A 23,001-nucleotide genomic window follows, 5' to 3' on the forward strand; every position below is an offset into this window, starting at 1 on the left:
TTAGAGAGAGAGGAAATTAAACATCCCTATGGCACATGGAATTGACAAATTTGTCTCGTTTGGTTGGTGACCACATTGAAAGTTTTAAAATTTGGTTGACTAAAAAAAAACTTAAGCATAGTTGAGTGACTTGCACGAGAATTTACCCTTCTTAATATTTTGTCAAAAAAAAAATCCAATTAAATTCAGTCAATCGTGCTGGTGAATGCCCATCAATCCAATTAAGCCGTTAACATCAATCAGTTTAACTTACAACTCCAAAAAACCGTTTAAAACACGAAACACCATCTTAAATATCTCCTTCTCTCTGTTTGGTTCCCGAGAAAATAAAAACCTCAGCAAATTCAAAATCACCCCCCAAAGTTCTCTCTGCCGCCAAACACAGTCTGTTCTCTTTAAGATGACTTTAGTTCTAAACCACAGCGTCACCTCTTCCTTCTCTAATTTCTTCAAAATCTCAAGCCTTAAAAATCACCCACGAACCTGCTATGGTAAGTTACAGATTAATTACTAGTTTAATTTGTTGAAATTATCGAATTTTAAGCTCTATAACTTATTTAGTTTTGTTTTTCAGGTAAATATACTATGACAATCAATAAACCAACAGGAAGTCAGGATCTTTGCAATGATTTTGAGTCCTTGAAATTTACTGCTCTTGTAAATACTATAGCAGGTAAATTACTGTCTTCTTCCATTAGAAGAAATGCTAATCCTATATTATAATTTTTCTAATATTTTATTTAGCTATAAGTTACTTTATGAGTGCTGGGTTGTTTTTTTCATCTTTTGAGTTTTCATTTCTTTGTTCGTTAGTGGCAAATTTGGTTGCAATTGACTCTGCAAAGGCTTTAAGTGAAGATAATATTTTGGTGAGTTCAATGATTACGTCTATTTGTTATCTTGTCAAGTTCAATTTTCTTCAATCTAATGTCTTGAAACTTTGTTTATTTTGGATTCTGGTATGTGCCATCACAACTATGTTCAATTTTTTAATGTATTTTCCAAAGAGACCTTAGAGAGTCATATCCTCGTATTTATCCGTAGGACATTATTTTTAAAAAAAATGAGGAATTGAATTAATATGTATCCTTTGATTTTGAGCATATATATCTCAAAGTTATATGTCCGGATAATGTAACGAACTTGAGTTATTTGCCTTGGACGTAGGAAGGAGCTGCTTCACTTTACACTTTGGCTGATGGAAGTTCTGGAGATTGGTTTGGAGGTCTACTATATTCAGCTGGCCAACAAGCTAATGAAGCCGTTCAGGGCCAATTATCAGCTCTCAGTTTTACTAGGTTCTTCTCCGTGTTTTTCCCTTTGAATCTGTAGCTCTTTTGTGGTTGATGTTCGGTAATGTGTCATTTTCTTTTTCCCTGGCTTTTGCAGTTTGGCTGTTATTTTTGGGGCTGGTCTTGTAACAAGCCTTTCACCATGTACACTAAGTGTTCTGCCATTAACACTTGGATACATTGGTAAGTAATATGCATACTTTGCCTTAATCTCAATGCATGGTTTGAAATGAATTGGTGCGGTTACTTTCTTGTATGTCCCTCTCAATTTTATGCTCTTCTGAGTCTGGTTCAAACCTTCCAGGTGCATTTGGTTCAGGCAAGGGCAGAACTGAGGTAATACTTGCTATGTGATTCATCTTCTTTGCTGCATGCATCTACAAGATTTCTAGATAGAACCTTTTGATTTTCATTGAAGCGTTGGCAGTTGCAATGAATATTTTTGTAAGTCAATTATAATTGCAAGCTCCTATCATTAGAAAACAAGTAAAGCTGTCAATAAAATTTTAGCTTGCAGATGACCTAAAATTTAAAACCAAAAGTTACATATATTGATCAAAGTTGAGTTTTCAGCAGTACTGGTGCAGCCTGTTCCATGTTTTCTTTACATTTCTTTTCTATGTTGCTCCAACTCTTCATTTTTTTTGAAGTGCTCATATCAGATATTCATGTTTGGAATATATCCAGACATGGTATGGTGATATAACCCTCCAAAAGAGCTTAGAAAAATTTTAAAAATACCCGTGTCGGGGACATACCATGTCTATGCAGCTAAGTCCTATGTTGCTTCGACCCTTCATTTCTCTTGAAACTCCCATGTCCAATACATTATCCAAACACATGGAAAATTTTAAAGAAAATGGAAAACAAATACCCGTATCCAACACTCACCTCTAAGTTTTACCAATATAGCTAAATCTGATTGAAGCATACACGGGTCCTCCCTTTCTTGTACATGAGATGCACAATCACAAACACAATCATGGAAGTAATAAGTGTTTATTCTCAAATGACTCTGGGTTCTTTTTCTGTCAGGTAATTGCAAATTCAATGGCTTTCTCACTAGGATTAGCGACTACATTAGCACTCCTGGGTATAGGAGCCTCCTTTGCTGGGAAGGCATATGGACAGATAGGGCAAGGGTTGCCACTGGCTGCTTCTGGTTTGGCTGTTATCATGGGTCTTAATCTACTTGAGGTATTGAATCAAACTACTAATGTTGTTATTTGGTTTATGCAGTTTTTCCCGGGTTAAATGTTTTGTTGATGGTAAGTAATTTGTCATCAATCATATAGTTTCTCTTGTTGATATGATTAGAATTATTACACTTTGCCTTTGAAGTTCATATTTTGTATCAGTGTGTATGAAACCCCTATATTCCTGTTCCTCATATTGTCACTTGTGCTCGTGTCTGTGTCTTTTAGATGTTTTTCCATTCCATCTAGTTCTTCGGGAGGTTGGAATCAGCTCTTACAAGTTACTTGATGCCTTAAAATTTCTGTCTGGATTAGAAATCTACAACTTCAGATAGCTTCTAATACTATGCAGAACGGCTAACCAGATTAGCAATGTCTTATTCAACCTTGTACGGTTGTACTTGAGTTTCTTCCACTCAGACGTTCCCAATCTAATTCCTGTTCTTCTGCTCCAAACAAACCTTACAGGTCATCGAGTTACAACTTCCCTCTTTCTTTAGCAATTTTGACCCTCGCACTGCAGCTGCCAACTTGCCATCAGGTAAACAACTCGATTATTTTACCCTACTAAAAGAAAATTAATTACATGCATGAACCTGTAAAAGGTTTCAAAGTGTTAATTTCGAACTTGTTTTGTATTTTAGGTGTGCAAGCGTATTTAGCTGGGCTTACATTTGCATTAGCTGCCTCACCTTGCAGCACACCAGTGCTGGCCACTTTGCTGGGATACGTAGCCACATCCAAGGTAAACTCGACAATAAAGAGACTATGTAGCTGTTGTTGAGTCTATAGAAGAACGAAATCTCTTTTTATTTGGCAAAAATCCAATATGTAATGTGTTACACCTGTACAATAGGATCCAGTAATAGGAGGCAGCTTACTCTTGACATATACAACCGGCTATGTTGCTCCTCTACTTCTTGCCGCTTCTTTTGCTGGAGCATTGCAGGTAGGCATGATGCCATTCATTTTGAAATCAGAGCTGAATCTTGTTGGCCGTTCGTTAAAGGCTAACATACATCCGTTGCTTGTACTACGGAAAAATCAGTCATAAGTCAAAAATAATTGCAGCCACCTTATCTTACTCCGACTTTTGCTTCTAAAATACTTCAATTGTTTTTAACTCGAAAATTCAACTTAACTATATATGTACTGGCAGAATCTGTTGTCGTTCAGGAAATTCTCAGCATGGATCAACCCGGTGAGGTATGCTCAAAAATGTTCTTGACCACTATTTTTTGTCAAGTAATATTACTCTGCCGTGGTGAAGCATCTGCGTCTTATTTCTTCTTCATAATTGCTCTTAGATTTGCTGTATATTCGGTGTGACAGACTGTTAATACTTGGTTTCTTTTGCAGTGGTGCGCTTCTACTCGGTGGGGGTGTATATACTTTCTTGGATAGGCTTTTCCCAGCTACTACGATGGCCATGTAAAGGAATGTTATTCTCTGTGATCAAAATAAACACAAGGTAAAATAGAACTACAGACAATTATACATAAATGTTGGATCAACGTTATCAGTATTTCGTGTTCTTTCTCTTTTACAGATCATTTGATTTTATAATGAATCTCTCTTTTACAAATATAGGTAATTAGGCATCATTTGATATTTTATATATTGTGGTTTTGATTATGCTAAGAAGCTGTAAGGATTGATATTGCCATTGAATTGCTTATAAAGCCATAGCATGTTCTAAATAAGTACGCAAAAGGATGGTAATTAGAGGGGTTGGTCTCTTGCAGTACCAGTCTCAAGTATCAAAAGATCTATTATATATTTATTTAAAATTTTATCCACATACAAAATAATTATATATATTGTTAGAGCATATCGTGTTAATATCGTGCTGGTAACTTTTTTTTTTTAACTAAAAAGATGATTAATGTGAATATCGAAATGCAAAATAATGTTGCCCAAAGAAACATGTTTGAATGAGAACAATTAAGACATCTCGTATATTTATTAAATGCTTGGCAAGCATCTATTCATACAAATAAAGCCATCACTCAGATATGGAGATATAAAAAGAAACTATAAAAAAATGGGAAACAAAACTGAAATTGCTGCATCTACAAATAGTTTACAATTGTGCCCCGGTAGAGGTAAATTCCCTGTAAAATAACTTTTTGTTTTTAGGTTTACTATGACAAAAACAAAAGCCAAAATCATCACCTGGCTGCAACTCAGCGTTTCGTGAACATCCCCTGTGTCAATGATGAAAAATCATAATCCTTTCCTGCTTGTGAAGAATTCGTTGATGAAACTGGAGAAGCCGATTGAGGCTTGCTTGCTCCATTAGTTGCAACACTGCTTGCTGGGGTAGCTTGCCCCAATGCATAAAAGCTGCAAGAAAAAGACATGGCAAAAGTTACGATCATGGAATATGGAGCAAAACCTAATTGTGAAACTAATGATTCATCAAATAGTTATTTATTAGAACATGTTCATGGCATGGGATTCTCGGAATACAATTATAAACTTAATACGCGTAATGCATAACCCAGAATTTGTGGCAATGTAGACCGGTATTACAGGAGAAACTCATCAATAAAATGAAGAATAAAGAGATTAAATATGTACCTGGATGATGCAACATTGTTTCCTGCTTGTTGAGTCTGTCCTATTTGCATTGTCTAAAGCAGAGTATAAAAAAAAAGGGATAAAAAAATGAGAAACTAGCAAGATATATTTCTTTAAAGAAACTATTGCAACTATAGTAGGAAATCTACCTGCATGAGTTTCTGCAGATCAGCCTGTGCACCAACTGGCATCATCATTCCAGGTATTTGATAACCAATGTTGGGCCAAGCTTGAGTGGGTACACTAGTGCTGGTGGATGGAGGTTGTTGCATATTTCCAGCAGCAGCCATGAGGAGGGACTGTTGATGCGCTAGCAAAGCTAGTTGTTGTTGAGTGGGTAAGCTTGTGGTGGTTGATGGAGGCTGTTGACTGTTTCCAGGAGCAGCTTTAGCTGCAGCAGCCATAAGAAGGGACTGTTGCTGTGCTAACATAGCTAGTTGTTGAGTGGGTATCATGGTGCCATTGGATGGAGACTGTTGAGCATTTCCAGGAGCAGATTTAGCTGCAGCAGCCATGAGAAAGGACTGTTGCTGAGCTAGCGCAGCTAGTTGTTGTTGATGCATTGCAAAAGGCGACGGCGTGTTGGACTGAAATTGATTGAACCATGAGATAACAACATAAGACCCCACTAAATAAAAAGAGACAAAAAAATCATGTTCAAAGTTCAAACGCATGACAAGGGGAAATGTTAAGGAATAATCTGATTAGCTCCAACCAGCAAATGGCCAAGCAGTATAGGTTTCTGTTTTGCACTAACTGTTCCTAAGATGTGAGAAAACAATGTTGAAAACATACCTTTTCGAAAAGGCTCATAATATCATCTTTTATGTCTTTTTGTGGCTTCTCTGTGACTTGGTTGGTTGTTATTGGAGGCGAATCATTAAATAAATTCTCAATTCCAGTAGCAGACTGAGTATTCTTCTCACCAGCTTTTGGTGGATCATTTTGGCCAGTTGCAGAAGTGTCTCCAGCAGCTACAAAAATTATCATTTGTCAAAACCAGCAGCAATAATAAAATGATACCACCATAACTTTCAATACCAAGGTGGTTGGCACTTGGTAGAAAGATGTTAACATAATAAACATAAAAGGTAAGGCAATTCCAATAACCAAAAACTATGGGGAAATTCAGGACATACACTGGAAACCTGCCCAATCAATATCATCAGTAGAAGCTGCCCCAGAACCAGAAGCATTTTCACTTGAAGCATCATCCATGGACATCATGTTGAAGAGGTCCGTAGCATACTCAAATTTAGGAGGCGTGACAGGGGAGGAGTTGCTGCCTCAACTGGTGCCACAACAACCGTTTCAGGCTCCCGGACAGGTGTAACCTGTTAGATCAGCACAACAGTACGAAAGTAAAATATTTGTTAGAACATTAAAGAGAGTACATTACCAGAAGAAATATGATATAACGAGAAGAAAGAAAGCGAGTTGAACAATATGCAAAACGATATCAAGATCATAGTTCTAATTCATACTATTTGTTTGCATTCTTTACACATGGCAATTTTCTCATACTTTCACTCTTAACACTACTAGCTCTTAGGCTATTCACATAAAATATATCAAGAAAAACATGAATGATTGTGGTTTTCTAGACGAGTTAGAAATGAGAGTACATAACCAGCAAAAGAACTTAATACCTGATTAGGTCCCTTAGGAGGAATAGGAAGACTAATTCTTGTTGCAGGAAGGTTTTCTTTTCTGCTAGATGCTTGAATGGTTCTCCTTTCCTCGAATGAATTATCAGAATTACTAACGTGCCCATGACCACTTTTTTCTGTGGGTCTCTGCCAATGCGAAGTAGCTCTTTCATCTAACCCTCTAGGTGGTGATCTGGATCTTCTATTTCTAGGAATCCATCTCTTTTCCTCGTACCTATAAAAATATACAACAAATATTGGAATAGTACAAAAATGCTCTTCACTAAAACTAAATACTACCCAAAAAAAGAGAAGAAGAACCAATGGCTACTTTGCACGGATGAAGTTCTCAATTCCAACTCTATCATAATGAGGGGGCAGCTCAGCTTCCCAGTAACTGTTTGCCTTCTCATTTCCCATCGCTGTATAATAAGACAAGCCATAGTCATATGAGTATGCTCTACTCCATCAATATCAATCAGAATTATACAGTTTCATGACCTAACAAGAAAGCTTACATTGAATAAAAGCAACCTGCTCAGGGAGCCATGTGTCCAGGGTAGCAGATCGAACCTGCAGCAAGAGACAGTAAGATGCAAACATGCACTGGGGAAACATAAAGCTTAGTCTGTTCACTGATGCAACAGAAACAGCCAGTCAGTTCAAAAAGTTAATTCCTAACCTCTCTAATCCTTTATAGTCTAAGATATTATCATAAAAATTATGTCAAGAATATATGTCAAGTGCATTTCTGAGGCACCAAGTTTTGTTTCTAAGAATGTAAGTACACCAATCCAATCGCTGGTGACAAACCAAAATGTATATGTGAATTAAGAATAGAAACTGAGACAGTGTCAGCTATTCAATGAGCTTTTCTGAGTCAGGAAGAACCGAAGTATGCATTCCAGACTCCGGAGATAAGAAAATCACCTTTGATATGTGCACCCCGAGACTTCTGTGGATCCCGGAACATTGCATGCATATAAAGACACCTAAATTCACACTAGCCCATCTCGGACCTCTGCAGAGAAATAAGAGACAATTATTAGAACCTGCGATGAAAATGAATGGTATCACCGCCGACTGATGACCTATACAAAATATCCATTTTGTTAAGACAGTGTCTATTTTGGGTACTCCCTTATTTGCTATTATGATATCCCAATAATCTTTCTTGATTTGCTTGTTACATACTTGGATTTGCAGTCAGCACATTCCTTATTCTCCGGAATTTTTAGAAGACCTTCCAAAATCTACATATGAGATCAAAAGATAAGAACTTTAATCCAGATAAGATAACAGGCTGACTGGTCATCAAATATGCAATAACCAAAACCATCCATTAAATGAGTCTATCATACCATATAGGTTAACATATCTGCAAAAGAATTGAAAATGCAGGACAATATGTATGTATAATATATAATATATACATATACATACACGTACACATATGCATATACATGCAAAGAATACGGAGGAATTTAGCGCCCTACAAGATATAATTTATAGGCCTCTTTGCCACATAGGAAGATTGCATAAAATTGTTCCCGATGTCCAAAGATCAACCTTTGGAAAGTTTTAAAAATACGAACAAATCAATCATATTCAGCAAATTTGACGAAGATATTAGAAAGGAAGTGCATAATTAGGCAAAATTGATTTAAGAAAACCCAAGTTCAGATCTGCGAAAACAGCAAAGCATAATATATGATACTAATTAAAATGCAATTTTTTAGTGAAGAAATTCCATTGATCACAATGAATTTACCACCCAACTTGATCTATCTAAACCGATCTTATCCTGATAATAATTTGAATATGATCACCATTTCCTTGATACAAAACAATTTTTTAAATCAGCTCGTACTCGCCATCCGACATTCAATTCGATCAAATCCATTAAACAAATAAATTCAAATCAAATAACCAACAAATTCAGATGAAATAAAAGAAAATTCAGGTAAAAAGCAACAACAGAAAATGACACAACAAACACAGATCGAAACAATACAAGAAGGTCAAAAATGGTAAAATTAAGATCACCTTTCGGTGTTTCTCGTTGAGTTCCTTTGAAACGTGGGCCTTCTCGTTCATGTTTCAAGAAAACTAAAAGGAAAAAGAAAATCTATGGCGCGCGCGTGCGTGAGAGAGAGAGAGAGAGAGAGAGAGAGAGAGACGATGGCGATTACGAAGAGTCGAACATAAAGAAGAAAGGGTAATTTCGAAAGAAAGATAAGGTCAATTCGGTCTTTTTCCAGGCCTCTCTTTCTCTCTTTCTTTCCCTCTCTCTCCCCTTCTGGTTTTCTTCCTCGGACTTTTTATGCGATTCAAAAGAAAATGAATGCAGAATAATAATAAAAAATTAAATGAAAAAAAAAATTGGTCTCCGCTCCTTTGACCTTTATTTTATTTTTTTATAATATTATCTTATTTATTAATTTCCCGGGAATTTTCGGTTTCGAATTTTCGGGCCCCTATATTTTCTCTTTGGTTTTTCACGCGCGTGCGAGAAGTTGTTGCTTTGGCTGGCGCCGCGGAGTTTTACATTTACGGTTACCTCGTACGTGTGAATACGTTGCCCGCCTTTCCCGTCTTTAATTTCGATTTTTGTTTTTAGTGACTACTATTATCTTAGAGATATTTTCGCATATTTAATATGCTTTTATTCAATAATTTTACTATTTTAAGCATGCTTCACGTCTAAATATAGTTATCCTAGTTTTGTTTTTCTTAAATAAAATATTTGATATATTAATATTATTATTATTTTTAATTTCACATTAAATAATTTTTCTAAATTTATTATCCATAATCTAAATTATTACTTGAGTTCGCTGATTCAAAAAAAAATTAAAATTTTTTCTTAAATGGTATTATATCCCATGATATGATGTAACATTTTTTTATCTACATAATTAGCATCGACATTATAATATTTGGATTCACGATCTAAATAATTTGTAGCTTTAATTATAAATTTTTTTTATATATTTAATTTGAATAAAAACTTATGATAAGCTATATCTTTTTACAATACATAAATTAAGTAAAAATTATATAAATTTCATAAAAAAGTTTTATAAATTATCTAAAACTTTCATAACATAACTTATAAATAATATAATTTTTTACCATAAATTTAGAAAACTTTTTTTATTATTATAAATAAGATATGATAAAAAAGCTATAATAATTTTTATGAATAAATATATTATTTTTTATAATATATAACATGAATGCATATATAAGTTATATCCCTACTTAGCCATAATTTTTTATAAATAAATATATTAGAATACTTTTATAACATGTCAAATATTTTTGGTCATAATTTTAAAAAGTTTTTAAGATTTAAATAATATTTTTTTGTTATAACTTTATAAAATACACAAATAAATTTTTAATATAAAATTTGTTTTGTCATAATCATTCAAAACACTAATACATGTTCGTGTTTATACTTATAATATAATTTGTATAATTTGTATAAAAATAATTTTTTAAAATTAGATTTAAGTGTAATTATTTGCGATTACTCTTATCTTTACCCTCTTCTTGAGAATTGAGAAAGGTGCTTCAATTATACTTAATTCGATGAGATCTATCAATTACAATAGTCACTCAAATATATCACTATTGTGTAATTACATCTCAATCCAATTAATAAGTGACTTTCTAAAAATTGCCTTATTAAATTATTAAATTTTGAACAATTTTTAAGATATTTAAAAATTATTTAATTAATTTATTTATCTTTACCACAAAAATTAACACTTACAAAAAAATAAAAGATTTCGGGAATCTGATCGATTTGTTCCCTAAATTCTTTTTGAAAAGATTCCCTAAATTTAAATGATAATTTTTTTAACCTTGTTAAATTTCCACGAAACGCTGCGTTTAATTGAGTAAGCGTACGTTATTTCACGGAATAACTCTCCCCACCTCCCCAAAGTTGCCTCCTTTCCTTTGTGTGAGAACCTCTGTAAGTTCCCCTTTTTTCTTCCCCTTCTTTTGTAATTTCAACTATGTTTGTATTATTAAATGAAAAATAATTAAATCCTGCATCCAATTTAGGTCTAATTATTAAGTATTTGGAGACACTTACATAATAGGGTACTTTTTAAAAAAACATTATTGGTTCCGTTTTTCCTCTTTTCTTTCGGAAATATTTTCAATTATCATTGTTATAAGAATGACCCAGAAGAATATTGAGAAATCTAGTTCACATTAAGTAATTATTTTTCCATAATTTTCTTGAATTTTGAAGCAAAATGGAACTTTTTTAGTTGCAAAGACTGCAGTCTAGGGATAAGGTTAGAAATTGTAGATTTTGGTATTGGGACCTTTTTCATTAACCAACTGGTTAAATCCAAGTTCAGAATTGGAAGTATTTGTTATAACCCGAATTTGATTTTTTATACTTGTTGGTGGGTTGGTTTGTTTAGTTCTTGTTCATCATGGAAAGTTTCGAACAAGTAAAGGGAAATGGTGGTGTTATTGATCAAACTATTGAGGACGCAGGGGCCACTAATCCCAGAGTTCAGTGGAAGCAAATGGGGTACGAAGAGAAGACCGTGGCTGTTCACGAAGAAATGAAAAGGATGAACCGGCTTCCTGCGACTAGTTCTTATGTTACTCACCGCATGCGTGTTCTTAATAAAATTCTTCAACTGTTGTCTATTCAGGTAATCAAATATGTTGGCTTGATTGGTTTTGTGCCGATGCTTGAAAATTATAAAGTTGAGTTTGGAAGTTGGCTTGATAGTTTTGTGAAAGAGAGGGATTTGATGATTTATTGCCTTTTTGTTTATACCAGAGAACTGCTTCACAAGAAGAAGAGTTGGAGTTGCTCTTTGCTGGGTTGTCCTTATGAACTGGCACAATGGTAAGCTTTTGAACTCGATATCTACTTCATCCATAAGGATGGTTTTTGTATTTTATCTTCTTAGATGATTAGTGTCAGCTTATGTGGAATTGGAGGTGGAACTCGAATAAGCCACTGATTAATCTGCATATGGTAATGCTCATTAAGCGGTAGCTTATGACAAGTTATGATGCATGATAAGATGTAATGCTAATTACATCTTGTACTGCATCATAACTTGTAAGTTACCGATTAATCTGCATAGGGTAATGCTCATTATTTCTTACAATGATCATAACTTGTTTGTAAGTTACTGGTTAATCCACATAGGATAATGCTCATTACATCTTATAATGCACCATAACTTTTCTAAGCTACCATTAATCCTGCCTGCCACTAGATTAATGAGTTGTATAGCTAACTAATGCCAATTGTTGTTATATGCATTTTGTTGCTGGAGTAATTGTCTGAAATTGTTAAATGTTTCCTTTGTAGGTTGATTAACATCATGGCAAAGCGTTAAACCAAGGATCTTTTCCTGCAGACAACTTTTCCCAAATGTTTTATACTGTGTAAAGTATATCTCTTAGTCTAATGTCTAATCACTGATGCTTTGCAGATCTGTATTGCAAACCTTCCAATCACATGTTTTTTGGTATTTTGGTAAGAGAAAAGGCTTTGTCGCCTTGTTTTTGTCAAATAACCTTTTGCATGTGTTACATTCTAAAGATATAAAAAATCTTAGTTACTTCAGACACAATGTTGAGTCAGGTAGACTTTTAGGTTCTTTATAACTGGATTTTCTTTTTGAGGCTGGTTACAACTTCTGCAGTCAATGGTAGAGCATTGTTTGGTGATTTGAACTGATGTACTTAAAGAAAGCAGGGAAATGAGATTTTAGAAGCACTGATGAATGCAAAGGGTTCCTTTGGGCAAAGGTTTGGATCTATTTTGATCTGACTTATTTTTCTTGAAGTACTCAAGTCTGATACTTATGCAGATATGAATACAAGGATATGACTGTCCAAGGATCATAAAACTATTACAAGAATTGAACATGCTTGGACGCTCACATGTGAGTCCTAGTGACATAAGTTTGGATGAGTGAATACTGAATATGGTACTACTAATAGGTGCTTCAAATATGGGGTTGAATGTGAATTAATGGGAGAATTCTTAACACCACTGCATGCAATTGTATAACAATTGTTCGTTGATGTTGTGTTCTAACATTTAGGGTTTTAATATCACAAATATTTCAATCATGATTCTTAACATCCTTAGCGTGTAAGGTTGGGTTTGAGTGCAAGTAACTCCACTCATCTCCCATATTAAAAGGTGGGGATATTTTTTTTCCTCCGACTTCGATCAATTATTTATATGTGCATGGACGAGTCAAATTTTATTTTATTTATTTCTTTAATCCATAAAAAAGAAATTACTAAATTTATAATTATTTTAAAATTTTAATTAAAACATATGCAAAATAGTTGTAAAATTAAAAGAAGGCACTTTAAATTGTTTTAAGATGATGGGTCCAAAAATTTCAATATATTTTATTTGAGTTTGTTAGTCATTTGGTGAAAGAGTATATATAAAACACCTAAATCAAATAACGAAAGCCTTTGGTGTTAAAATAGCCACCGGGGGTGTCTCTTGCAACTGAGTGTAGGTGGTGACAGCTCAATAAGTTATTGGTGGGATTACGTCAATAACCTTTGGGTCGTAGTTTTCTCTCCCTTTTGAGGGAGTTTTTTTTTTCTCCTATTCTTTTTATGTTTTCTGATTCTAGGCTTTTAGCCATCCGACTAATGTCGAATCCAAACTTTGATGTTGGGAACGGTTGGTATTATCGTTGTGCGCCTTTGGGCGCTCTTTTCGCACTCAGGCATTTTTAAAGACTGTACTGTATTGTAATATGTTTGATATTTGGTCACCTCATTATGGGAAAATATGATTGACCCATTTCTTTTAAAAGGACCTGTTAAAAAATAATATCAAGGACCATTTGATAGGTGTAAATATGTTATTCATCATATTCAAGCTTACATTGTTAATAAATAGAAACTCAAATAATTTTTTTTGAAATTTGAGGACATCTGATGCAATTAACCGCTCCACATACACTGCTAGAGCTAGTAGCCAAGTCAAGCAAATGAATAAAAAATAATGGAATACAAGTCACCTAATCGTCCCTTTTCGTATTCTTCTCGAATCTATTACTGCAGCACAAGAGAAAGGAAAGTGAAAGTAAAAAAAAGAAAAAGAAAATGGGGATATGGGACTTGATTTCATGGTCAACCGACTCAGTGAGGGGCCTTTGGCAGAGCTCTTGCGGTCATGGTTCCACAGTGATCACAAAGGGAAAGGAGGTATCAGTTGATGCACTGCAAAAGGTGAACCATCATGGTTCCGCAGCCATCAGCAAGGGCAAGGAGATGTCGTGTACTGCACTGGAAAAGATGAACCATCACCTGTCTGACCCTGAAACCCGGTCAAAGATCTCAAGGGTAGCTACCGATATTGCCAAGAATGCTACCGTTGAGGGCCTTAAAACCATCCCTGGTATTCATTATTGGGTTGTTTATTTCTAATGTTTGCAGCTGATAGATTGTTGATCAATTTGCATTTGCTAGAGCTTAGCCCATGGTTTAAGGGTATTTTAGCATTTAACTATGTTTGCAGGTGCATATCCAACATACAAAATTGTATCAAAGTCGATAAGTGATGATGATCAGAAGTTCAAAAGTGAGAACAAGTCCAAGAAACAGGAAGAAGCTTTGAAGGCATTGCAAGCTACAGTAAGCAAACTGGAGAAAGAAGTCGATGTTCTGCGCGAGCAAGCAGCGAGACAAGCTGTAAAGACAAAGCCTCGAAACACAGTTCAAGCTTCTGAGAAACCAGAAGATGAGATGCAATTCCATTGGTTCATCCTTGACCATTTCTAGAGGATGAAGGAAGAATGTCAAGTATGATCTGTACTTCATTGATCATTTTGTGTGAAAATGTTCTTGTTTCCAACCTTTTTGTTCAAATTACAAGATATGTTTTATGCTGTATGAACTATGTCAAGGATGACAATGATTGTGAATGTATCATTCAAGTTTAGGCAAAAAAAGAGGAAGTGTTTCAAGTTCAGAGTTTAATCTTAAAGGATACATTAAAATAACTTTCACAGATTCCCGTTCTTTTTTACCAAATACTATCACATTCTTCAATGTTTGAGTTGAGCTTTCTTTTCTAGATCGCATTAGCAAAGTCCAAACAATCGTCACAAGTCAACTAATTTCCCAAACTTGAAAATTGACAGTTTCAATCAATGAAATTTAATAAAATTCACCCCATTGTGCATATAATAAAAGGCCTTTCACTTCTAAGAACTGTTGGACTGCATTAATCTGCTAGCAATTTTAGCATTTTGCAGCATAATATGTTTGTTTTTACTGTGATATTTTCATGACTAGTTTCCCTCTTCGAGGTCGCGCAAAATTTGCTGAATGCCAGCTCTTGTGGGTGCTTGCTTGAGCAGATAGAGAAAAATTGCATGAACCAGTATGTTACAACCTATGCTTGGGCTCTTCCTTTTTAATGACCCATATGTTTAAGTGATAGATCTTCCAAGGACCTCTAAATACATGGAAATCTTCGAAAAAGTAAAAGCATCTGTATCCAACACTCACCCGAATAGCATAAGTTCCAAATGCTTTTGACTGCTGAAGGTATGGTTTCATTTTTGTTAAGAAGCATGATGATTATCCACCAACAGTTTCCAAACCTAATTGATCCTTTTGGTTTCTCTAGTTGCAATTCATGTATCTTGCATCTGATACTTTGCCTCAATGAATTCTAATGTGCTACATTCTTAGCTTTTCTTGCAAAAGAAGAAAAGCTTTTAGCAGGAATCTTCATATATCTTTGCACTTCTCTCATTTCGACTTGTTTTTGTTTCCTGGTGTTTTCCTCTGCAAACAATTTGGAGCATTAGCCAAAGGTAACAGGTACATACAATTCTTCTAAAATTTTGCTTATAGATCTACGCTAGGAAAAGAAATTAACATATTCGTTTAAGGCACTAATACTATGTTATCAGTATCTTTACAACTGCTTTTAGTAGCATATGTGAAGATGTCTATTTCATGAGAACCTGGACTCGAAGGCGATTATGTTTTAACTTCTTTTTCCAAGTGGTTTTTTTTTTCTTTTTATGTATTTGAAGAATCATGTCTATGTCAAATATTTGTTGAACGTAATTCCGATACAGGTACTTCAAAGAAAACGAAATGTTTGGGTAATATAACTTGGTTATCCTCTTTCTCCAGTCAAATGAAAATGTAATTGCAATATTTTTATTCAATGATATGCTAGACTTGGAATGAAATTCGATTAGAATGCCACAGCATTTAACTACTACTACAGCAATTAGTAAGGATTTCTTTTCTATTCTTTTCTTTTCAGCAATTTATATTATACGTGTATGTATATATGCATGTTTGTATATACTATGTTGCTTCAGTTTTTCATTTATCTTGAAGTACCAATCTCCGACATTCATCTTCGATGCATGTCAAGATATGAGTATAACCCTCCAAGTACCATCCAAATACATGAAAAGATAATTTAGAAATAAGTGAACATAGACCTATTCGCGTATCTGACACTCACACCTGTATAGAGGAATGTATGCATTGGTGCAGAAAGATATGAATGTAACGCTTGTCTGTTCATTATCAAAATCTTTTAAATATAATTATCTATGTATGTTCAACTTAGAGCCATATTCATAAACTTTGAATATTAAGGAAAAACCTAGCATAGATTTGGTTAATTTTAGTACATTTTCGATCTTTTTAGTTTTGAAAAGCTACTTTCTGAGCTACGATTTACTTTCTGTTGGATTCAGGTATTTACCAGATACTTGCTAATGGCTTCTTCGTTCAATTTCGTTATTGGAAGTGCAAAGTTTATATTTGCCCCCATTGAAAGATGTTTGAACTGTAAAAGAAATTTTGATGAAAATATGAAGGTTCTGCAAAAACTGTTGAAAGAGCTGAACACCGTTAAGGAAGTTATTGAACTAAGACTAAGTGCAGAGATTCATGGTGGGACAATGCAAACAGAAGAAGTGAAGAACTGGTTGGATGATGTTCAGAGGATCAAAACCGAAATCGAAATCATCGAACGTAAGGCCAAAGAAAAGAAGTTCCTTTCACGGGTGTTTCTTGGAAAAATGGTTGAGGAAAAGGTCGTTGAACTCAAGGCATTTCTAAGGAAAGGCAAAGCATTTCTTGGCATGGTTAAGTCCTTCAAGTACATAATTGTTGGTGGGGGAGTTGCAGCAGGGTATGCAGCTAGGGAGTTTGATAGGCAAGGCCTTAAACCAGGGCAGTTGGCGATTATTTCGAAAGAGGCAGTGGCGCCTTATGAACGTCCTACTTTGAGCAAGGGATATCTGAATCCGAATCCAAAGGCTGCTGCTAGACTGCCTGAATTCCATGTCTGTGTTGGAAGTGGAGGTGACAGATTACTTCCTGATTGGTACAAAGAAAAAGGAATCCAATTGATCCTTGGAACCGAAATAGTCAAAGTAAATCTTGCTTTGAAGACTCTCGTAAGTGCTGCTGGAGAAATCTTTAAGTTTCAGACATTGATAATTGCAACAGGCTCCACTGTAATAAGGTTGACCGATTTCCAGGTAGAAGGAGCTGATGCCAAGAACATGTTCTATCTGAGAGAACTCGAAGATGCTGATAAGCTTGTTGAATCTATTAAAATGAAGAAATATGGAAAAGCTGTTATTATTGGAGGAGGATACATCGGTCTTGAAGTTGCAGCAGCCATGAGCATCAACGATTTTGATGTCACCATGGTTTACCCCGACCCTTGGTGCATGCCTAGGCTTTTCACCCCAACCATGGCTGCATTCTATGAAAGTTACTATGAAAATAAAGGGATCAAAATCATCAAAGGAACAGTGTCAGTTGGCTTCAATGCTAATGCAAATGGGGAAGTTAAGGGAGTGAAACTCAAGGATGGCAGGGTGCTTGAAGCCGACATTGTTGTTGTCGGTGTTGGGGCAAGACCGCTGACAGCATTATTCAAAGGACAGCTTGAAGAAGACAAAGGTGGAATTAAAACCGATGGATTCTTCAAAACAAGCATGCCTGGCGTATATGCAGTAGGAGACGTGGCCACTTTCCCTATTAAATTATACAATGAAATGAGGAGAGTCGAACATGTTGACCATGCCCGGAAATCAGCCAAGCACGCTGTGAAGGCTATCAAAGCAAATGAAACAGGTAAAGAACTTGAAGAATATGATTATCTTCCATACTTCTACTCTCGAACCTTCGAACTTTCATGGCAGTTCTATGGAGACAATGTTGGCGAAACTTTGTTTTTCAGAGACGACAATCCATTATCACCGAAGCCAAAATTTGGGTCTTACTGGATCAAAGATGGAAAGATTGTTGGAGCTTTCCTTGAAGGTGGGACACCTGAAGAAAACAAGGCTATTGCAAAAGTTTCAAGACTCAATCCTCCACTTGAGAACTTAGATCAACTTAAAAAGGAAGGGCTTTCATTTGCCAGCAAGTTTTAAAATGTTTATGAATCACTTTAATGGGACAAAATTCAAAGATCGTCATTGTAATTTGACCTATATACAGTTCATGGCTTGTATTTACATTTGCTTGTTTAATATTTGAATGTCATTGATTGATTGCTTCAATGTTTCCATAAGTCGGTTTCAATTCAGCTTTATTTGCGTTATATATTCCACTCTTTTCTATGCCCGTACTTAACAGAAAAATAGACCTCGCACTCGGTGCATATTTTTGGTCTTCATGCTCTTCAATACATACAATATATAGAAGGAAAACTTGATGTAGTTTTCGTTCATATGACATATACATGCACACATGACTCCGGGAATATATACGATGCATCAATAAGCCATTTCAATGGAGCTTGTCACGGAAAAAAGTGCATAAAATCAATATCTTCAGTGATTTGAATCATGTGGATACACCAACGATTGAAAATTTTACTATATGCAATATACAAGATACAACAGTACTAAGTTTTTAATATGGAGTCTGGTTATGGAAATACAATGACATTCAATCACAACTTAAAACTACTACACCTACATAATGGACCAATGGATCCTTCAATTAGCAACCAATTTGGCCAACTGATCTACGTTCTTTGGCTAAGAAAGAATTTACTACATTTAGTAACTCTGACAAAGCCATTACTCTAGACGTCAATGGAAGAACAACCTACCTAATTAGTTTTATGTACATGCACCAGAGAAGACATTCTATTTTTTCCACTCATGGAGCAGTACCATGCATCAATAGGTTTCATTTTAACAAAGAGTACACAAAACTTTCATGCAATGACACCGGTAGCTCATCTAAACTGTATTTAGCAGTGGTGCAGATATACGGTACCTGCTCCTACCTTTTCTTGCACTAGATATGCTAGTAACCAAGGAGTTATATGTGATTCCAAGAGCATTAGCTCCCATAAGCTTTAATCCAATATTATTTATCAAATAAACCAACTTACTTTCATCTTCTCCAGTTACCATCTGTAGCTCATGTGCCTGTTCACGGGACAATGCTGCGTACAGCTGCAATGATTGATTCGATTGGGGGCCACAGCTTTTTTCCAGCACCTTCCTCATATCATCTGTGCAATTATCAAAAGTAATTCTCAAAATCCCCAATGATTTAGGGTCCTCTGTTAATGGATTGAACACAAAAGAGAACTTCCCAAATACTAGATCAGGCATCTTGAACAGATCACCCAATTGATCACTGCTTGGTCCAACATTCCGCTGCACAGACCTCCTAAAGTAGTTTTGGCGACCTCTTGTGGCACGGAGAATACGCGAAGCTTCCCTTAACCCACTCAAATAGGCACCATGCATGGTGGCTGGATATTGCCGAGTTGTGGCTTCACCAGCAAAAAACAACCTATTGCCTATACTTTCTGCAAGTATATCATAATCCCTGCCGGATGACTGTACCCTAACATGAGAGTATGAACCATATGAAAAGGGATCATTTCCCCATCTTGTACAAATTGTCTGTATAGGGTCAGGTACATCTACACCTTTTGGACCATATATACCTGCAAGGAAAATCAATAGATCACAAGGCTGCTTTCCCAATATAGAGACAGAAAATAGCAGAGCATAACCATGAAAAACGAGGCTAAATAATATATAGCACCTCTAAGTTTGCTTAGAACGCGATGGAGCAAGAGTGAAGGATCTGTGCGCTCAAATGTTTGTGCAGCTTTACCAGCCACCAGCGCAATCAACACCGGACCCCCGGAAACAGTGTGGTAGCTGTAGAATAAAAAGAACTCCCCACGGTTATCACTGGTATCATTGAGACATCCAAATGTGTCCAACTCTTCTCCCCAAAAAACATGAGAGAAAATCATGGCAACTTTATTCAGGAGCCCAAAACCTAATCTGTCAATTGCAGCTAGCTTTCTTTGAGGTAACTCTGGCTCAAATCTAATGGTCCTTCTCTTCAAGACTCCAAGAGGCACAGTACACAGAACCATATCTGCTTGGAATGCTTGCTTACCGGTAACAACCTCAACTCCTTCAACGCCATATCTAATAGCATCAACTGTTTTCCCATAGATTATGGGAACTCCATCACATAATGCTTTTATCAATCTCCAGTTCCCTCCAGCAAGAAAACAATGGTCTCCACCCATCTCATAAGGATCATCCTGGTCCCAGTAGGCAGCAGACAAGTCAGAAAGACATCCTGCATTTGCATATTCCAAATTAGCAAGATGCCATTCCAAAAGTTGTCTCTCCTCTGGGCTTCTAGCCACACCATACAACTGTCTTAGCTTTTCCAGAACAGATCCAAGAGAAATATAATTAGCAAATCCACCCATTATTTTTCTCAGTTCATTGACTTTGTCAAGCAACTTGTTAAAGATCATTTCAGTCTTCGAGTCGATTACCTTATTGACAGGCACCCCATCAGGTTTATATAAAGGGCAATTATCTCGGACCTTATGAAGTGGAATAGAAAGTTGCCGGGCCAGAACTCCAAGAGGATTGGCATGGATGCCAGTGATTACACTACCACCAAGATCCACAGCACCACGCTTATCCTTCTTACCCATCAGTTGAGTATAAACTCTTCCCCCAGGTCGATTCCTCCCTTCTATAACAACGACCTTGAAACCAAAAGATATAAGTTGCCTTGCTGCTGCCAAGCCAGCAAGTCCAGCTCCAACTATTATCACAGAACCCTCAGTAGCCTCCGCTGGGATGTAAGAGGAAAAGGACGGTGAAACTCCAAAATTAATATACCCATTATACAGAAGAAAATCATAAGCAGCAGACAACAGATGTTCATATTCATTACTCACGGTTTCTCTTATATGTCCTTTAGATAACCATATCCGTACATTACTCCTCCACCGAGAAAGGATATGATTCCTAAGAACAATATAATCATTCTGCTCTTTTCCACCTATATCTCTTACCACTCCTGCTTTAATTTCATCCTCAATCAGCGCATCAATAGGGAAACCCAAAGATAATGCTATCATTGCCTCAGTTTCAGTCTCTTTCTCCAACTCCTCCTTTGTTCTAATCTTCCTAAACGAACCACCTATATGCTTCTCTATGAACTCATCCATTAAATTCTCATCATAATTCTTCACTGCGGATTTCTTCCTCAACGACCTCTTTGAAACCAACCCTTCTGAAACTGGCGTCTCCATGTCACTTTTTCTTAACAAAACCAACTCCTCAAAATCCTTCAAAATGTATGAAAGCTACCAGTCCAATCAAAACCAACATTCATTTCATACAAAATCTGACATGAAGGCATTTCCTTGTCCCTACAATTCCAAAGAACTCAATGAATTTCTCAACTCAAAAACTAATGGGCATTTGGTCTTTCCACGATTTTATGAAAAAAAAACACATCAAGAACTGAATCTACCAGTATTATGTCCAAAATTTCTCAATTTTCTAACAAACTTGAAATTAAAAAAAAAGAAAACCAAAAAATATTGCAGCTCTAACAACAAAAACCCATTTCTTTTCTTATAGTACTACTACTACAACAACAACAACAAAGAAGAAGAAAACAACCACTTCGAAATTAGAGCTTTGAACACTCAATTTGGTTCATAAAAACCAATAAAAAATAAACAACGAAACGGATGCAAGAAAATCTTGAGCAGGAAGAGTGGGTGACTCACCTTTACAGGAGGCCGAGTTGAGTGGCGAATTCGGGGAAATTTAGACAGCTAGTGGGAGTTTAATTAGGGTTTTTTTTTCCATTAGGTGAAAACCTCGAGAAATGTGAAATAGAATTTAGAAATTTGGATTGGAGGGAATTGGGAACGAGGAGGTTGGTTTGGGTCTTAATGGGCCGAAATCGGTCAGAAATGGCTCACCAATACATGGCTTAGAAAACTCATATTCCATTCATATTAGCCTAGTAAAGCTGGGTGAGCCAGATGATGCCAAGTAAAATTATTATTGTTTCACAATTCACACTAGGGATGATAAAATCTGAAATCTTCCATGAATTATGAATTCATCTGCTTTAATTAAACCAGAGTTGTTTTGGTTGGTGAATTTTTCCTTTTGGATGATTTTATATTTATATTGTCTTAATCCGTTTTACTATATAAAATTAGAATTGTATCATTTGTTATAAAATAAAGAGAGTTGGAGAGAATAGAGAATAAAGAAAATATAAAAGCAATAGAGAATGTATTTTATTGATAAAAAGAGATGATTACAATACTTTATCAGAGTCTCTATTTATAGGCATAAGAAGTATAAAAGAAGTAGAGATCTAATTCTAATAACTATTAGAATTTAAAATACATTAAAACTTTATCTTGATCATGATGGACATCCACTTAAGAAGATATTTATAACATTCCACCTTGAATGTCCATTGGTACATAATGTGCTTCGTTAAAACCTTATTAGGAAAAATCATGTGGGATAAAAACCTAATGAAGGAAAAAAGTACACAATCTATAATACGCATAATATGCTGCCTCATTAAAAACATTATCAAGAAAACCCAATAGGACAAAACCTCGATTAAGGGAAAAAGAGTGCAACGCATATTTACTCACTCTCATGAAAACATCACATATTTTCTCATATTCTACGCATTCAATCTTAACTACTAGTTTTTTCAATGTATTTGCTAAGCATTTATATTATTATTCTTTTAAAAGTCATGAGCGATGAAAATTTGGGAAAATATATTTTGATCTCTTCAAAAGATTCAAGAATAATCATAACAAACTTTAATCATGATTCTTTTATAAAAACACAAATAGGTATTTTGGATCATTTTATAATCCTCCTTCAACTACTATTCACTAAGTCA

At 35.4% G+C, this 23,001-nt stretch overlaps 6 protein-coding genes across 16 annotated transcripts; 4 read left to right on the forward strand and 2 right to left on the reverse strand.

Annotated features, from left to right (window-relative positions):
- Window positions 1-214: 214 nt before the first annotated feature.
- LOC107920225 (cytochrome c-type biogenesis ccda-like chloroplastic protein 2) lies at window positions 215-5,070 on the forward strand. Of its 2 annotated transcripts, XM_041109070.1 has the most exons (13): window positions 220-491; window positions 575-673; window positions 814-869; window positions 1,168-1,298; window positions 1,390-1,475; window positions 1,597-1,628; window positions 2,328-2,489; window positions 2,957-3,029; window positions 3,133-3,233; window positions 3,345-3,437; window positions 3,648-3,694; window positions 3,848-3,959; window positions 4,628-5,070. In XM_041109070.1, the coding sequence occupies exons 1-12, from the start codon at window positions 401-403 to the stop codon at window positions 3,921-3,923; spliced, it is 1,047 nt and encodes a 348-aa protein (XP_040965004.1). In that variant the 5' UTR covers window positions 220-400; the 3' UTR covers window positions 3,924-3,959; window positions 4,628-5,070. The 2 variants fall into 2 exon arrangements, with proteins under 2 accessions (XP_016705301.1, XP_040965004.1); XM_016849812.2 differs by lacking the exon at window positions 4,628-5,070 and having other exon boundaries at window positions 215-491; window positions 3,848-4,013.
- LOC107920224 (ADP-ribosylation factor GTPase-activating protein AGD5) lies at window positions 4,418-9,071 on the reverse strand. Its single transcript, XM_016849811.2, is given in 12 exon segments — window positions 4,418-4,834; window positions 5,072-5,124; window positions 5,221-5,658; window positions 5,867-6,045; window positions 6,211-6,360; window positions 6,363-6,405; window positions 6,721-6,955; window positions 7,052-7,142; window positions 7,239-7,293; window positions 7,651-7,741; window positions 7,915-7,973; window positions 8,767-9,071. Coding segments are annotated over 12 exon segments (1,605 nt in total). The 5' UTR covers window positions 8,818-9,071; the 3' UTR covers window positions 4,418-4,674.
- Window positions 9,072-10,561: 1,490 nt separating this feature from the next.
- On the forward strand, window positions 10,562-12,344 carry LOC107919984 (uncharacterized). 3 transcript variants are annotated; one of them, XM_016849448.2, is made up of 4 exons: window positions 10,562-10,705; window positions 11,169-11,408; window positions 11,540-11,608; window positions 12,083-12,344. In XM_016849448.2, the coding sequence occupies exons 2-3, from the start codon at window positions 11,181-11,183 to the stop codon at window positions 11,594-11,596; spliced, it is 285 nt and encodes a 94-aa protein (XP_016704937.1). In that variant the 5' UTR covers window positions 10,562-10,705; window positions 11,169-11,180; the 3' UTR covers window positions 11,597-11,608; window positions 12,083-12,344. The 3 variants fall into 3 exon arrangements, with proteins under 3 accessions (XP_016704937.1, XP_016704939.1, XP_040965012.1); XM_016849450.2 differs by having other exon boundaries at window positions 12,207-12,344; XM_041109078.1 differs by having other exon boundaries at window positions 10,610-10,705; window positions 11,245-11,408.
- Window positions 12,345-12,419: 75 nt separating this feature from the next.
- Window positions 12,420-14,725, forward strand: LOC121203622 (uncharacterized). Of its 2 annotated transcripts, none has more exons than XM_041109076.1 (3): window positions 12,420-12,662; window positions 13,816-14,152; window positions 14,273-14,725. In XM_041109076.1, the coding sequence occupies exons 1-3, from the start codon at window positions 12,645-12,647 to the stop codon at window positions 14,533-14,535; spliced, it is 618 nt and encodes a 205-aa protein (XP_040965010.1). In that variant the 5' UTR covers window positions 12,420-12,644; the 3' UTR covers window positions 14,536-14,725. The 2 variants fall into 2 exon arrangements, with proteins under 2 accessions (XP_040965010.1, XP_040965011.1); XM_041109077.1 differs by having other exon boundaries at window positions 12,420-12,525.
- A 689-nt stretch (window positions 14,726-15,414) lies between these two features.
- LOC107919983 (monodehydroascorbate reductase) lies at window positions 15,415-18,314 on the forward strand. Of its 7 annotated transcripts, none has more exons than XM_016849447.2 (3): window positions 15,415-15,585; window positions 16,488-17,883; window positions 17,990-18,314. In XM_016849447.2, exons 2-3 carry the CDS (start codon window positions 16,509-16,511, stop codon window positions 18,139-18,141), a joined length of 1,527 nt encoding a protein of 508 aa, XP_016704936.1. In that variant the 5' UTR covers window positions 15,415-15,585; window positions 16,488-16,508; the 3' UTR covers window positions 18,142-18,314. The 7 variants fall into 7 exon arrangements, with proteins under 7 accessions (XP_016704936.1, XP_040965007.1, XP_016704935.1 ...); XM_041109073.1 differs by having other exon boundaries at window positions 16,488-17,195; window positions 17,280-18,314; XM_041109075.1 differs by having other exon boundaries at window positions 15,444-15,578; window positions 17,952-18,314.
- Window positions 18,315-18,609: 295 nt separating this feature from the next.
- LOC107919982 (lysine-specific histone demethylase 1 homolog 2) lies at window positions 18,610-22,038 on the reverse strand. Its single transcript, XM_016849445.2, has 3 exons — window positions 21,845-22,038; window positions 19,828-21,478; window positions 18,610-19,726 (listed from the first exon to the last, which is right to left on the reverse strand). Exons 2-3 carry the CDS (start codon window positions 21,356-21,358, stop codon window positions 19,005-19,007), a joined length of 2,253 nt encoding a protein of 750 aa, XP_016704934.1. The 5' UTR covers window positions 21,359-21,478; window positions 21,845-22,038; the 3' UTR covers window positions 18,610-19,004.
- Window positions 22,039-23,001: the final 963 nt, after the last annotated feature.

Source organism: Gossypium hirsutum, chromosome D13, assembly GCF_007990345.1.
Source record: "Gossypium hirsutum isolate 1008001.06 chromosome D13, Gossypium_hirsutum_v2.1, whole genome shotgun sequence".
Lineage (NCBI taxonomy): Eukaryota > Viridiplantae > Streptophyta > Magnoliopsida > Malvales > Malvaceae > Gossypium > Gossypium hirsutum.